The sequence below is a fragment of the Andrographis paniculata genome, unplaced genomic scaffold (genome assembly GCF_009805555.1).
Source record: "Andrographis paniculata isolate CXL003 unplaced genomic scaffold, ASM980555v1 Contig65END, whole genome shotgun sequence".
In the NCBI taxonomy this organism is placed as follows: Eukaryota; Viridiplantae; Streptophyta; class Magnoliopsida; order Lamiales; family Acanthaceae; genus Andrographis; species Andrographis paniculata.
Window position 1 is genome coordinate 1,408,950 of NW_026137601.1, and position 15,133 is coordinate 1,424,082.

The 15,133-nt window shown below is 37.3% G+C and overlaps 3 protein-coding genes across 6 annotated transcripts; 2 read left to right on the forward strand and 1 right to left on the reverse strand.

Annotated features, from left to right (window-relative positions):
* Positions 1 to 1,556: 1,556 nt before the first annotated feature.
* LOC127262410 (protein SOB FIVE-LIKE 5-like) lies at positions 1,557 to 2,887 on the forward strand. The gene is made up of 4 exons (XM_051291077.1): positions 1,557 to 2,000; positions 2,108 to 2,188; positions 2,266 to 2,342; positions 2,504 to 2,887. Exons 1-4 carry the CDS (start codon positions 1,557 to 1,559, stop codon positions 2,526 to 2,528), a joined length of 627 nt encoding a protein of 208 aa, XP_051147034.1. The 3' UTR covers positions 2,529 to 2,887.
* On the reverse strand, positions 1,979 to 11,105 carry LOC127262409 (probable zinc metallopeptidase EGY3, chloroplastic). Of its 4 annotated transcripts, XR_007841128.1 has the most exons (10): positions 10,232 to 11,104; positions 9,947 to 10,144; positions 8,694 to 8,918; positions 8,360 to 8,598; positions 8,108 to 8,262; positions 7,518 to 7,872; positions 6,714 to 6,929; positions 5,051 to 5,199; positions 4,759 to 4,957; positions 3,683 to 3,766 (listed from the first exon to the last, which is right to left on the reverse strand). XR_007841128.1 is itself a non-coding variant. In XM_051291074.1 (9 exons), exons 1-8 carry the CDS (start codon positions 10,754 to 10,756, stop codon positions 3,697 to 3,699), a joined length of 1,983 nt encoding a protein of 660 aa, XP_051147031.1. In that variant the 5' UTR covers positions 10,757 to 11,105; the 3' UTR covers positions 1,979 to 2,101; positions 3,669 to 3,696. The 4 variants fall into 4 exon arrangements, 3 of the variants coding, with proteins under 3 accessions (XP_051147031.1, XP_051147033.1, XP_051147032.1); XM_051291074.1 differs by lacking the exons at positions 4,759 to 4,957; positions 5,051 to 5,199 and adding an exon at positions 1,979 to 2,101 and having other exon boundaries at positions 3,669 to 3,766; positions 10,232 to 11,105; XM_051291076.1 differs by lacking the exons at positions 3,683 to 3,766; positions 4,759 to 4,957; positions 5,051 to 5,199 and adding an exon at positions 5,232 to 5,274.
* Positions 11,106 to 12,934: 1,829 nt separating this feature from the next.
* Positions 12,935 to 14,816, forward strand: LOC127262159 (F-box protein SKIP22-like). The gene has a single exon (XM_051290700.1). The coding sequence runs from the start codon at positions 13,073 to 13,075 to the stop codon at positions 14,528 to 14,530; it is 1,458 nt and encodes a 485-aa protein (XP_051146657.1). The 5' UTR covers positions 12,935 to 13,072; the 3' UTR covers positions 14,531 to 14,816.
* Positions 14,817 to 15,133: the final 317 nt, after the last annotated feature.

Genomic DNA, 15,133 nt, shown 5'->3' on the forward strand with positions numbered 1-15,133 from the left:
CATATGCACACGTGCAGACATGTGTGTGTTTATTTGGACTTGGAGTGGAGAGAAAGTGAGTCCATGTGAATACGTATATACATATATATATATATACATTTATATAGTTTATATTGTTATTATCTCATACAGTATTTCTAAAACAAATAGAGAGTAAAAGTTAAAAAGATCCGCACCCAGAGTCATACACGTTCTTTTATTTTAATGGGTCGGATTAATTTGGTACATGCAAATTGCGAATTATAATAATTTATTAAAATTTGGTACACTATTTTCTTTTTTTTTGAAGATGTGGCAGTCAAACTGACTTCGAGGGTTTGACTGGCTACATACCATATGTGTTTTCTTGATCCTCTCTTTATATTTTTTTAAATGTAGTTACATAATTTAAAATTAATTATTTAATTTATGTTGATCTAATCTTGGAACTAACACCCAGAATATATGATCACTGTATAGAATAACACTAAATTCTGGAGGTTAGGGCTCACTTAATTTTTTTTTTTATAAGAGAAAGGACAAATAAAAATTCTAAACATTCAGTTTTCATCTCAGTCCGAACGCATCAAACTCAACTGAAAGATTGATGAAGATTATGGATGGACTATTAATCTACAATATATATATATATTTTTAAATATCGTATTAAATACTTTTTTTTTACCATTTTTAATTTTAAATTTTGTGACCTATAACAAACATTGGAATAAAATACAATTTCACTTGAGCAAACCTATCTAAAAAGAAAATCATGTTGTACTATTCTCAATAAAAAAAAATCAAATCAAAATACAATATAAACAAAAACCTAAATCTGACACTCATTTTCAAACCACAGCCCAACAATTCAATTCAGTAATAAAGAACTTATATCTAAATCTAAATTTGTAAGAATGTGATCATAAACTCATCTAATATAATGTAATCCCTCCCTCCCACCTAGTAGATTAGATCATGAGAAAGCTAGAATGTACTTGTATGAGGATGGACAGAGAGATAAATCATAAATGTATGCACATAAATGAGGGAAGAAAGAGAGGGGAATTGAAGTGAGTGAATGACATAGAGAGATAGGCTCATAGGTGGGGGAATAAAGAGAGAGAGAGAGAGAGAGAGAGAGAAGGGGGAGGGAGAAAGGGATAGGTGTCCAGTCCACCAAATGGAGAGGAAAAAGGAGATGGAAGGTGTACCCCGTTTTGTTATGAGCCTACAATGTGCCTCGCTGTCTTCCATGTGAACATGTATGTATGTATGCCAAGTGAATTAACTCAACACTCCTCTCCTCTCCTCTCTCTCCTACCCCCACCCTACATGATACTCACACTCGTACTCATACATTCCCCTCAATTCATTCTTGCTCACACTCACACTCACACTCATACTTTACACTCAAACTCAAACTCAAACTCCACGACAAATCTCTACAATATCACTTTTAATTCCTCCCTTCTTCTACTCTTAAATTCATTCATTCCAACTCACATACAGATAGTAGGGGAGGTGGAGGGAATTGAATCAACAGGCACATAAGAAAAAAAAGAAAAAAGAAAAAGAAGATGATGAATAATTACCTGTATGAGACTAACAATCAAGAATGCAGCAGTGGGTGTGAATCCGGCTGGACTGTCTACCTGGAGCATTCCTCCATCTCTGCATATGATGATCAAGAAAAGGGCAATAAAAATGGAGGAATGTCCACAGAGGAAAAGAGATTGAAGAAACACTTACAGGAGGAGGAAGAAGAAGAGGAGGATGAGGATTTGTCCATGGTTTCTGATGCATCATCAGGGCCTCCACATTTGCATGAGGAAGAAGGCTATGGTGGGAATGATACCAATGCCTGCTCTTACCACCAATTCCCAATTGATGAACCTTTCTCTGGAAATGCCTTTATCAAGAAGAAGAAGAAGAAGACGGAACATTATCGGCGCAGGGAGGTTCAGGATCACTCCTTCCTGCTTGATGACACTGCCAGCTCTCCCTTCCTAGGCTTCTCCAATGTATGATGATGTGTTCTTGTCAGCAGCATATATTTCAATCATCCCACTTGGATTCAATTCATGCCTTGTAATTGATCTGTTCTATTGTTGATGTTTGATTTCTGCAGAAGACAATAAGCCAGGCTTCAGCAGTGAAGAATGTATTGGAAATGGAATACTCACAGGGCTATTCTACTACTCAGTTTGAAGTATGATAAATTTTCTACTGAAGCCCTTTGAAATGGGAGTTTTCTTGAATATATACTAAAAGGTTTCATTTTCATAGATGAGGCAGCCATATCAGGAGCACCACTATGATTTCTTCCACTCTACACCTTCTGGAAAACAAATGCAGCAAAACCAGTTGAGTTCTTTTTCTATTTCTTGGTTCTTTCATATTTGGATCTAGAGTTACAGTGTATGTTTTGATAATGATTTGTTTGTCATATTTGGAAATCCTTTTAATCTTAATTTAATAATGTATTCTTAAGCAATTTGTGTAACTAGTGTTTTTCTTGCAACAGGTGGTTAGAAGGCAAGGGGTGGTGATATCTGGAAGAAGAAACGGAGGGGTGCATTTCCTAAAGGGAAGGAAATTAATTGAATCGCAAAAGAGCTTGTGTTTCCCTTTCTTGTTTTGTTCACTCTTCTTTTGTAGCTGCTAGTGCAGTGGGAAACAGCTAGAAGAGAGGGGAAAAAGCAAAAAAGAAAAAAAAAAGAAGAAGAAGAAGAGAGGAAAAAAAAAAAAAACTCTAGATTGTTTTTGTTTTGATGAAGATTAAGATTTATTGTCTACAATAATAATGGCAACAACTGAGCTATATATTTGTTTTTCTTGAGATTATTAAATCCTAAGGAGGCCCTCATGCTCCCTTTTGGTTCAGCATGGACAATCTCCAGGATTTGTCCCTTTTAAGTGTATTTCAAGAAAATATTAATTTGAAACAAGGATTCTTCATTAATAATTTGTCAGAGAAGCTAGATTTATTTAGTATCAAGCAACAATAATGGTCAAAGTAAGATGGTATAAAGTGGGCCAATTATGGATACATGCATGTATATCCAACCATGCTAGCAAGTGCTTATCCTGTAGCAAAGTATATTTAACAGGAAATGGGATTAATTATAATGTGGACAAGGACTAATAATTGTCTCTCTTCATATTAGTGTCCAGACAACAAGGATCCACCCTAAATAGTGACTCTAGTTCAGATAACAAAGTGAAACTTTTTGGAGATTTATAATGTAGGATGTAATAATGTGACCAGATGAGAGGAAAAGTTGTGATCCTAGGTGATGGGGAGTCAGAATAGAGCCAAAGCAATATGTTGGGATATTTCATGTGCATCTTTCAAAGTGCACAGATCCTGCCTGAGATCTTCCTGGCCTAATAAATAATCACAACATCCTCATATAATTTAATTTAATCTGCTACTTTGTTTTTTGGTGTCTTTTGGAAGCATTCTACAACCTAACAGAGTGACTTCACAATTTCAATCTAGTTCCTTACTAGCATTGCTGATGAGGGAGATATATATTTTCTACTATTTAACCTATTAAGTATAGGTCGTATTTGTTCCTATCAGCATTAGATTCGTGATGCTCGTATATATATAAAAATTCATACCTGGAAAATAAATTATTATGGAGAAAGGCTAATCAATCCACTTTATATAATAAAATTCATACCTGGAAAATAAATTATTATGGAGAAAGGCTAATCAATCCACTTTATAAAATCCTCCAACAAGGGCAGCACCCATTGTGTCCTATTTTGGATAATGAACCTGCGGTGAAACACATAATGAAAATTCAGTTCCAGCTAGAAATAAAAATAAAAAAAAATATAAAAAAGCAAAAAGAAAAAGAAACAACACATATAAAGAAATAAAAGAAACATGACAAACACATACAATATGGTATAGATGATAAGACTGTTCACTGCCTGCAGTAAATTATGTTGGATGGGATCAAAGGGGTATGGGGAAAAACATTTTTGTCCTACCAACAGCCACCAAATCAAATGCCTTCATTTACTTGTGAAACAGAGCAAAAAATCTGAACAATTATCTTTCCAATAGTCCAAATTAAATTTTCACCTAGGACTGTTCCCAATTCTCATGACAAACCCTCCTCTCTCTCTCTCTCTTACCCTCTCTCTACACAGCTGTAAATAATGGCTTCTACCTCTCACCTATGCAATTTTCCCTCTTTAAGACCTGTTTCTATTACTTATAACATCTGCTGTCCAACTGGTCCCACATGCATGTGTTTTGGATCAGTGTGGCTGAAAAACTGTACTAGGGTTCCAGCACTGGATCACACCAGTGCATTTGCTGGAGGACAGAAGCTAATACATTCAATATTTCCATCTGTCTTGCATCCTACAAACATTACTCTTCCCCCAACTTGCCATAAATTTCTAACGCTAGTAAGGGTAAGTGGTAATAAGCCCTAGCAGTTTAAGGTAAAGTACAGCACATTGACAACATCACCCCATATACATGGAAGAGTTAAAAGAGATGATAGCAACGCAATGATTACGATAATGATAATGGGATCAAGATGTAGAACTGTAGCTTCTTTTTTTTAGGGGAGGGAGAGATACCAATTCTAGTATGAGACAGCCTGTCACAGCATGATAAGGGATCATGGCAGGTATTAGGAGATCGATGACATGAGTGAGACAGGACCACAAATCAACTTGATTATGATTGAGCAAAGCAGAAAGCCAAAAGGGGATTGAATCAATTTAGATACAGTGCATGAGGAGGGATACCTCTCAGCAATCATCATCCATAATGCATGGGGTGAGTGAATACATATGGCCACCCCCATCCCATGTTCATAAATTGGAAATAATTTTGTTGTTTTGTTTGGTGGCGTGGGGCTTGAGATCCCACAATCATGAACTACTTTATTACAGCTGAATCTGCATTTCCACCCTTTTTTCCAATTCCCAATCAAGAATCAAATACCTGATGCAGGTAGAACAATTTGTTATGCAGCTTCTTAATCCATTTGGGTAAATTAACACAGAGGGAGGGAGGCTGTTTCTAAACTCCTCATACCTGAGTCCTGAAGCATCATAATCCAATTATTTTTCAGTAGAGTGATTGTTGCAGCCCTCCAACTAAACAGCATCACATAAATTTTTGCTATGGCCATTCCCGGTCTTGAAGTTGTTAACATGAATTAAGTTCCATCCATTAAATCTTGACTTTACCATAGTAGATGTTAAAAAGAAAAGGTAAGTGAAGTCAGGACTCAGGATTGAAGATATAGCTGGATACTTCTGAAAACCAAGAAGAGTAAAGGTTAGTCCAATTAAAGCACAAATATTCCAAAGAAATGAGTAATAACTCAAAATGCTAACGCCTGAATCCTTAGTGGTTCTACTCATACAACTTCCACTCATGAAACCCACAACTCCGGTCAAAGACTAGAAGAATAGATTAGAGTCTATAGTGTTTCTTTAGATGGCCGCTGGGAGGTCATGGTCAAACCCTACAACAATGAGCTAAGTCTTCACGTCTTCTTTTGCCATTCTTCCCATTAATCACAGGGAGCAGAGAGATGTTTCGTGACCTTTATAATTGCAGAATGGAGACAAGCTATTTACTTCTAATCATCAAATGTCAAAGCTAAACTTTCAAGATTGATATTCAAACCATTAGCGGTTAAGTAGTGCAAATGAGACAAGCTTGCCCTGCAACTTGCTTAGTGGAATTCCACCACCCTCTCACTATGGCTATTCGGTTGCTGCCCATAAATTATTTCTTCTTCCCAATGTAGTAGGAACCCTAAGTTGAAAGTACATATATATATATAAGGGAGTATTCTTCATTCTAATTTTAGATACTTCAGCTCACGTAGTTTGGTTGTCTAAATGGAGGATATCACATGATTCAAAAGTAACAGAGACTAGACATAACTTGCAACAGTAAAACCATGGTATATCCTTTTACAGCAAGAAGGAAATGGTATCAGCTGATGTAACAACATCCTTGTCTACGGCCACTCTTCCATTGCAACAACTTTCTTTCGGTTCCTGATAGTAACAATCAAGCTTCATATTACTATTAGTAAATTATTTTTTTTTGCAAAAACTACACCTTTTCAATTATCAATACTAGGTTGATGAGCAGAAAGATTTTTGAGTGCTGAAATCCTTGAGTTATATATCTTGGAAGTTCAGCAGCATTTAGTTTGTTTACCCCCATTTTCAGTACATAAATATAAATAGCACATTATGAAAGATGTCAGCAAGGTTCTACAGGTAAATAATTGATATTGACATGCATGGAGATGGAGATCATGAAAAACACAACACTTCTACCTTAGATAGTAAATGATGGTAATTGAATTATCATCTGACGCTTGTTTGGGATTTTTACGGTAGGTATAAAGGACATTGTAAAAGTCTGAACCATACACATTTTCCAAAATGAACTGGAACTGCCACTCGCAAAAGCTAAGAATAGAAATCCATACATGTAACGTAATTACTATTCACCTCAGTGCTGCTGGCCTACATTATTGAAGGTGCCAATCAGCATGAAGCATCAAAATAATGAAAGTATGTATATGCCTATAGTTCAAAGTTCAAAGTTCAAAGATAAGAGGATCATAAAAAACTCTGTTGTTGATGGTAAGATAAATTGATGATGAAATTTTCCATATGTTAATGAGAATTGTTATAGGCTTATGTAAACTGATATCATTAATAATCACCTCTTGGTGTGCACCTGGTGGCCACCCCTCGGAATCTCGAGTCCTCCACTCCAAATGTACGAGAAGATGGATGCCTGTTGAAATTCCAGGTTTTGCTGATTTCCTTTACTGTCGCATGATCGTACTGCCATCCAGACATACGCTGGAAAGGCAGAGCAGCGTTTCCACCAGTGATGGACAGCACATGAGGATTCTTCTCGAGCAATCTCTCTGATCCTACAAAATAATAGTAAATCATCACTTCAATTACATCCATTTTCACCTACTGAACGAGAAAGGTAAAAGCGCGCCATTTTAACGTCAAATACCATCCGCCTCCTTCCAGCTTCGCAACGAATACGTGAATCGTCCGATCAAAAAAAAAAAAAAAAAACGAATACGTGAATTGAATCAGCCTGAAACCGTACGCCTTTAAACCTAGGCTGATTGCTTAGAATACCTTCTGGTGATTCAGAAAATGGCGTGTGAAATTAGGAAGAAATTTGTATGGAAAAATACGGGAGAAACGCACGTCTCTTGCTACACTGATCTCCTGGCAGCGAGATCCCAATTTTTTTCAACAAACTGAAACTGCGCTATGAATGCCCATTCAGAAGAGCTTTTTCTCGCCGGTTCTCATTTTTATCAGTGCAGGTTTTTATATGAACATAGTGTGCATGTTTATCAATTCATTAGGATCCTTAACCATGGATTATCGTAGCAAACACTGACTTGACAGACAAGCGAAAAAAGAACACGTTTAACTGAATTCAAGCACGTATATATGATATATACACAAATACATACACACTGTACACAACTTACAAACCGTCACCACGAAAAAACGGCGAGCCGAAGAAGGAGCTGTTGAAGGTGCCGCCGCCGTTGGGGAAGAGAGTAAGCAAGCAAATGAGGAAGAGAACGCATCCCCAAGCAAATCGATCGTCTCCCAGCGGTGTGATCTCGTCCTTGGCCGGAATTTCCTCTCCTCCCCGGAAGAATGTCGCGAATAGCCCCCACGCCAGGCACAGCACGCTTCCGCTCAATCCTCCAATTCCCAAAAGTAGTGACGTGGCAAAAGATAATATATTGGCGGTGCTTCTGCCGAACATGGCTTGGGCGATGCGGCCGCCCTCGAGCCGTCCGCATGGGAGCAGGTTCAGTGACGTCACCACCATGCCTGTGCACGTCGATTTCATGAATAAATTCACTCAACTTGAATTAACCACCAAAATTCAAACCAAATTTGAGCCTCAACAAAGAATCCAACTTTCAAATAGCTCAACCAAGGTTAGGTATCAATTCAAATCGAGTATGTAAATTTACAGAAACAAATTTACAGAAACTTTGATGGATATCGATAATCATAGAAATTATTTTGAAATTTTAAAGATTCCTTTCCAACATTAACTGACCAAGAAGTCCGGCGAAGGCAAGAGGATCGCACGGGACGCCCACACCTTCGACTGCATACGGCAGCACATTGCCAAGATCGTCAGCATATGGGCCGATGACATATTGGATAAACGAAAGGAGTGGATTATTGTAAAAGAACTGAGGTCTTATGTACCTGCAAGTAAGTAAAAGATCAGATCGGGAAATCATAAAGCTCTACCATTCAAGGCCCCGGAAGTAGCAAGAAGACGACGAAGAGATTGCTTACATACAGTGCATTGTCGCCGCCATTAAAACTGCCATCAGCTACAAAAGCAGCAATGGCGAGGATCAATGATGTCAGATACGCAGTGGCTGTTCGGGCCACGGGGATATCGAACAGAGCCTTCTTATTCGGCAGTAGAGACTCGTAGTTATTCATGACGCCGAGGCACCCGGTCCAGTTCGATGGAACAAGAAAGGATGGGCTAAGTTTGACGCCGTAGCGAGCTGCTGTCACTCTCGTCGCAACCTGTAGGGCAGTAAATCAGAGTCGAAAATGAAAATTTTGATATGTACAAGAACTACACATTTTTTACATTAAAGATGAGAAATTTTGGCGCATACCTCGGATGCTAACAAAATGGTCAAAAATCCGGCAAACAAAGGTGCAACATTGGCCAAGTAGTCGTCGACAGTAGCATTAGGCTTGACGAAGAATCCACTTGTCAGAGCAATCGTCCCAAATGTTGTAACACATAAGGAAATCGCGCTAATGTAGCCCCAAGGCGTACTCAGTTTAGTAGACTCGAACTGGAGGTCCATTTCTGCCTTGGGTTGCACTACACAGGCCTTATTACAAATATGAGACACCAACAAATTAATACCTCCAACGGCCACAACAAAAGCATCGATGAAACGTAATAAATAAAGGCACAGAAGGCAACACCATGCTTCGCTGGCAACACCATGCTTCGCTTAAATACGTGTGCGTTGTAGTTTTACAATTATGTACAAGGAAAGTATAAGAGTAGATTTAGCTAGACCCAAAAACCTTAAGGGTGTGTTTAGTATAGATAAATGGGGATAGAAGAATAAAAATATCTCCATTTTCTTTGTTTGTTTGGTCAGAGAATTCAAATATAAGAAATCAATGATATCTCAATTTTCTCTTCCAAGTGCAAAAAAAAAAAGAAAAGAAGAAAAATGAAAATTTAAAACTGAAAATTGTGCAAGGTGTGTTCATTTATATATATATATATATATATCATTTTCAGTACTATTAAACTTTCACAATTTTCTTTAAAAATGCCCTATTTTAATTTTTTTAAAAAAACATTATATTCAAATTATTATTGAAACAATTTTTTTTTAAAAAAAAAATAAAATCACAAACTAAACAAACCAACAATATTTCTCTACTAATTTGAATTTCTTTTTTACTCAATTCATCGTCTACTATTGATCAATGCATTATCTATTTTTCAATTAACAATACATTATTGTCTTCTCCAAATAGCTTTATCAGACAGAAATCAATTCTCATTCTCATGTGAGTCTTTTCTCACTCGCTCTATTATCTATTGTCATTTCTCCGCAAAGCACACTAAAATGCAATATGTCTTCGATGTGAGACATTATGTTTCACATTTTTCTGATCATCTATTGATTTCATCAGACACTTGTAATATCCATATAAGAATCCTAACATTATTGAGTGAACATCACCGCCGATGCATCATACACTCTTATAATATATATATATATATATATGCAGAAATGAGCACCACCAATGTCCTAATATAGTTACAATTACCCAAGCATAGCACCGTATACGTAAAAGCATGAAACTAACTTCAAGAGGGGCTTCCAAAATATACCTGTTTCGTGATTTCATTAGCTTTCTCCTCCATAAACCAAACCACAACCTCCCTCCCCGCTGCCTCCGAAAGCTTCCTCTCCAATTTTGGAATCACTTCCTCAATTGGCTTCCTCAGGTTTCCAACAAATATCCCTCCATCACCAAATCTCCTAACATCAGTGGCGAAAAATGTATCGAAACCAAAACAGCTCTTCAACTGCAAATCACAGCAACTATTCAGCACAAAACATGGCTTCCTATGCAATCATTGAGAAGAATGATAGTAATAAGAAGAGATGGCAACCTTGTTGAGATCGAGAGCCTTGAAGGTCTCCTCCGCCATCTCCAGACGCTCTTTCTCTCGGCTCACATTGGCGCGAACCAAATTGTTGAAGAATCCGATTATCGGATTGTCGCTTCTTTCTCGATCGAGCTCCTTCAGCTTCCTGTCAGCTCGTTTCTTCTCGAGCTTTATGGCGGCCTCGATCGACGGATTCCCCATGAATTTCTTAAACTCCTCGTCGGTTTTCCAATCCAGTTCCTGCACTCTATCATTCTCCGAATCCTCCTTGGCCTCGTCGGACACGCTCGGCCCATTTTCCTCGCCCTTTGGCTCCTCCACCGCCACTGAAGAAGACGACGGCGACTCCCGAGGAGAAGACGGTTCGTTTGTATTCTCTGCTTTAACACAGAAACTCAACCTTTGGAACGAATATCTCGCCCTGTGGCCAAATTGATGCTTTGAGAAGGAAGAACAGTACGATATGCGAAGTGGGGATTTGTCGATCGAAGAAGGGCACGGGACTGAAGCGAAGAGAGAGGACGCCATTGGAGGGGAAACAAAAACAGCTCTTGAAATGAGTTCATTCTGTGAACTGCGATTAATGACCTTTTTAGGGAAGATCAAGAGATGTCTAGAACATTGGAGGAGCGTCCGGAATAGGGACGATCGAAGAGTGCCGTTTTGTCACAAAATAAGGAATTTGGAATTTTGGATTTTCACAGTGACTGTGATCGAAGCGAACCCCACGTACAGATCGACTCCCAGAATCAATGGGAAGGCGCCAGCGCGCAGTGGAGTCAAAAGTTTAGTGGGGATTGAAATTGTGTGGCGGAGGAATTTTGGAGATCTGGAGAATTATCGGAATTAGGGTTTTCAAAAATGCGGGGAAATTGAAACGGGATGGGTGAGTTCATGAACATGTTTCTTGTAGCTCTCCAAGTACTTGTATATATATTTTTATAGCCCCAAATCTCAATTTATTGTTTAGACTACCAAATAATTTTTCTCATAAAATTTTATATCATATTTATTTTAATATTAAATTTAAATTCAAAATTTTCAAACTTAATCAAAATAAACACACCCTTAGTGTTCCTGGTTTGAAATTAATTTGTATTGTATAACATACATTGTGATACATAAATTTATATAATATATATTATATTAACATTTGCTTTTATGTGTTGTATATTATATTATATTAAACTGAAACAATAATATATTACGATTGAATCAAATAAATATTATGTTATTTGACTCAATCAATACTTTAACAAAAATTATATTTGTAAACAAAGTTAAGGGTGTATTTGGTTGTTGCTTTGCAACCTTTTGGGATTAATATTGATAAAAAATAGTACCATAATAATAGTTTTTAAACGAATCTAAGCTATTATGAATACGAATAAAAACTCGGATATGGCAGTGTGAGAAGTAAATATATGACCCTGAAATCACAAGTTTAAACTCCACGTCTCCAGGTCCACGAATTTTTATATTATAAAAGTAATAATAATAATAATAAATAAATAAATAATACTAAATTTCTCACTATGTTGATTGAAAGACTATAGTTATAGTCAACTTCTTATTCCAAAAGTCGGGCTTGTTTAGATTTATGGGAGTTTGAAAAGATTTCAAATATAAAAAGGATTAGTATTTTATGTCATATTTTGTGGAAAAGAATATATTTAATATGATATTTTTAAAAATTAAATAATATAAAAAATTTCAAAGTTTAATAGGTTTCAATCTTAATCTAATCGGTTAAACATACAATGCAATAACTTTAAACATACGAGTGTGCAGTTACGATGGTGTATATTTTGAAAAAAAAAATATTTTTTTAAAAATATTAATATATTACATATATTTATTATTTTTATAATTTTTGCCCAATTCTTCATACCTAATAAAAAACTTCTCCACTAAATTATATCACAAAACAAACCAATTCTACTGTTATTTATACCAATAATAGACAACATTAATCTATTTATTTCTTATACAGTTGGATTTCAATTTAACAACAAAGTGACTACTTATCTGATAATTATTTTCAAATTTTAAATATTTCACTAAATATGTGGCTATCTAATTTGTTTGGGAAAAAAATAATTTTGTTTCAATATAATCAAAATTTATCAATTTTGATCAAATGTACAAAATTCATCAATTTTAGTTTCAATATAAACAATTTTAATCAATTTTGGTTTCACAGTTAAAAAATTATCGGAAATTGCTAACTTGGACATAACTGAGGTGACGTAGCAATTGTTTGGAAAGTACACGGACATGTACAATTATATACGGTCATGTTGTTACACGACTATACATATTTCAGTGTATATTATACATGATCATATTGTTATGTACAATTATACATACACAATCATGTTATTATATGACCATATTATTACACAACTAAAATTGATTTTTTCCGAATTTGTTTACAACAAAAATTCCAGCCGACATTTATATTAAAATAGAATACATGATCATTACTATGAGTGTTTTTGTTTGGAAATTGGATTTTAAATACACTGTTCATATAATTTTTTACCCTCAAAAATATTAAATTAAACACATATTTATATTATATTATACAATTATTTAAATTCAAAATTTTTACTATTTAAATTTCAAACTAAAAATTTAGAACCTAGATAAAAACACGGTATATATTCATGGAAGCGAGGTATAAAAGCGAGGTATATATACACAGACCCAGTCAGTCACGTATACGGTCGGTATGCCCTAATTGCGACGTCTTTCTCGATACCCACGTAACTTATCCGGATAATCCGGAGTTCGTTGCTCCACTTCCACCGCCATCCGCCACCGACGACCGAATCCCAAGCGATGAAGCTCAGGTTCAGATCGATTCAATCCAACCAAACCTTCAAGATCGAGGTACCGAATTCCTGCACGCTGCCTCATCTCAAGCAAATCCTCTCTCAAATCTCCGATTCGCCCCCTCTGGCTTCGATCCGCCTCTCGCTCAACCGGAAGGACGAGCTCCGATCGGACGGAGAAGAATCGCTCCAATCCCTAGGTATTACTTCCGGCGACCTAATTTTCTTCTCCATCGAACAGCACGCGGTCGAAATAAGTTCGCCATCCCAAAATACCCTTCCCCAGAGAGGCGAATCATCTGCTCTGGAATCGCAGAATTCGCTCCCTAATCCGTGCTCGAATTCCCCGAACGCTCTTCCCGGGGCCAGGATTTTGGATTCTGTGATGAATACCTTGGGAAATGATGCTCGGATGGAGGAAGTCGAGAGGCAAGGTAATGGAATTAACCCTAATTCCTATCCGAACTCATCGCATGCTGCTGAGAACGCACATTCAGTACCTGATTATTTGAGAAAATTCTTCACCGAAGAGCTAGGCGACTGCGAAACCGATCGCAAGTTGCTCGCGATGGCAATCCACGCAGTTATGTTGGATTCGGGTTTCGTATGCTTCGATCGGAATTCAAACAAGCCGATCACAACACGCCAACTCCACAACAGCTGGTCATCGAATCTGCTAGGAACGTCTCTGCACTACACTCTTCCAGTAATCCTCAATTCCCAGAGCAGCAGCCATGGCTTCAAAACCTCAATTCTGAAATTCCAGAGTTTAGGGAAAAAGTTCACCACACTCTACGGAACAATAGGAACCAATTCCGAAAGCACTCATCGCGTGCATTTCAACGAGGATCGACTGATTCCCTCTCTGAATGCTTTGTGGGCAAATTGTGGCGAACCAGAGGTCATCAAGGAAGTGCTCAGCTTCTGGAGATCCATGAAGGATAACCTCGCTCTGCCATTGCTGATCGATTTATGCACCGACGCTGGTTTACAGCTCCCACCATGCTTCACGCAGCTCGGAGCTGATCTCAAGTTGAAAATACTGGAATCCCTGCAGGGCTCCGACATAGCCAGAGTCTGCTGCGTCTGCTCGGAGCTCCAACAATTAGGTTCAAACGACGATTTATGGAAGCTCAAGTTATCCGAGGAGTTCGGGGTGAGGACAAAGGAGCCGTACTCGACATGGAAAGAGGCATTTGCGACAACAATGAGGAATAGGCAAAACGTTGCCCCATCTCCTTTCTGGCGATCAATGGTTGCTTACTATCCCCGCGTCATGAGAATGCAGCAGAACCCATTCATGGTTCAAAGGGTGCCGCGGATGATCTCGGCAGATGAGTATGAGCTGTCCCACCGGCCGGGCGGACGAGAGGATATGGAGGGTCGGCTACGGTTTGATGATTGGTTCAATCGGCGGCGGATGAATTTGGCGCCGTGCTGTAACTTGGGAAGGAGGTTTGCCTGATCGGAGATCTTTTTGCTGCTTCAATGTGATAGGACTTTTGTGGAGCTCCATGGATGGATTCTTGAGCTCATCTATGAGGTTTGAATGCAGGGAAGTTTACGTTAGCCTTTAAATTTGATGGGTTTTATTTTTATTTTTATACTTTTTTATTTTGTTGTGTATATTTAGGTAGATTTTGTGTTTTGCTGCTTCCTAATTCCTGTGTCTTGTCTTTTATGTGATGGGGACATCAAAGTGGATATTCTTGTTTTGGATGCAGTGAGAATGAAAAATAAATTTTGAAATATACCTCGAAATGGGAGAAAACATGGAGGTTTTACGACAATACATATATATATATATATTGAGATTTTACATACAAATAGAGCTAACCAATTGCATTTATAGTCTCGGATGAATAAGGGTTCGTTTGGTTGTGGTCTTGTGGAACGGCAATGGAATGAATAATGTGATTTCAATTTGAGATGACAACCAAACAAAGGTTAAAGTATGTTCTTTGTGGATTTTAGCAAGTACTTTTATTATTTATATATATATTTTTTAAAAAATATTAAATCAAACAAAGTACTACTAAAAAGAGGCCGTATATACACAACTTTCAAA

What these genes read in the sequence shown, in the direction of transcription:
- LOC127262409 (XM_051291074.1), bottom strand. Translation starts at nt 10,756, where the DNA reads ATGGCGTCCTCTCTCTTCGCTTCAGTCCCGTGCCCTTCTTCGATCGAC. An exon ending in TGCCTTCGCCGGACTTCTTG is followed by an intron (nt 7,873 to 8,107) that starts GTCAGTTAATGT and finishes CGACGTGCACAG; the next exon opens with GCATGGTGGTGACGTCACTG. An exon ending in TTTTTTCGTGGTGACGGTTT is followed by an intron (nt 6,930 to 7,517) that starts GTAAGTTGTGTA and finishes ATTATTTTGTAG; the next exon opens with GATCAGAGAGATTGCTCGAG.
- LOC127262159 (XM_051290700.1), top strand. Translation starts at nt 13,073, where the DNA reads ATGAAGCTCAGGTTCAGATCGATTCAATCCAACCAAACCTTCAAGATC.
- LOC127262410 (XM_051291077.1), top strand. Translation starts at nt 1,557, where the DNA reads ATGATGAATAATTACCTGTATGAGACTAACAATCAAGAATGCAGCAGT. An exon ending in ATTCTACTACTCAGTTTGAA is followed by an intron (nt 2,189 to 2,265) that starts GTATGATAAATT and finishes TCATTTTCATAG; the next exon opens with ATGAGGCAGCCATATCAGGA. An exon ending in AAACAAATGCAGCAAAACCA is followed by an intron (nt 2,343 to 2,503) that starts GTTGAGTTCTTT and finishes TTCTTGCAACAG; the next exon opens with GTGGTTAGAAGGCAAGGGGT.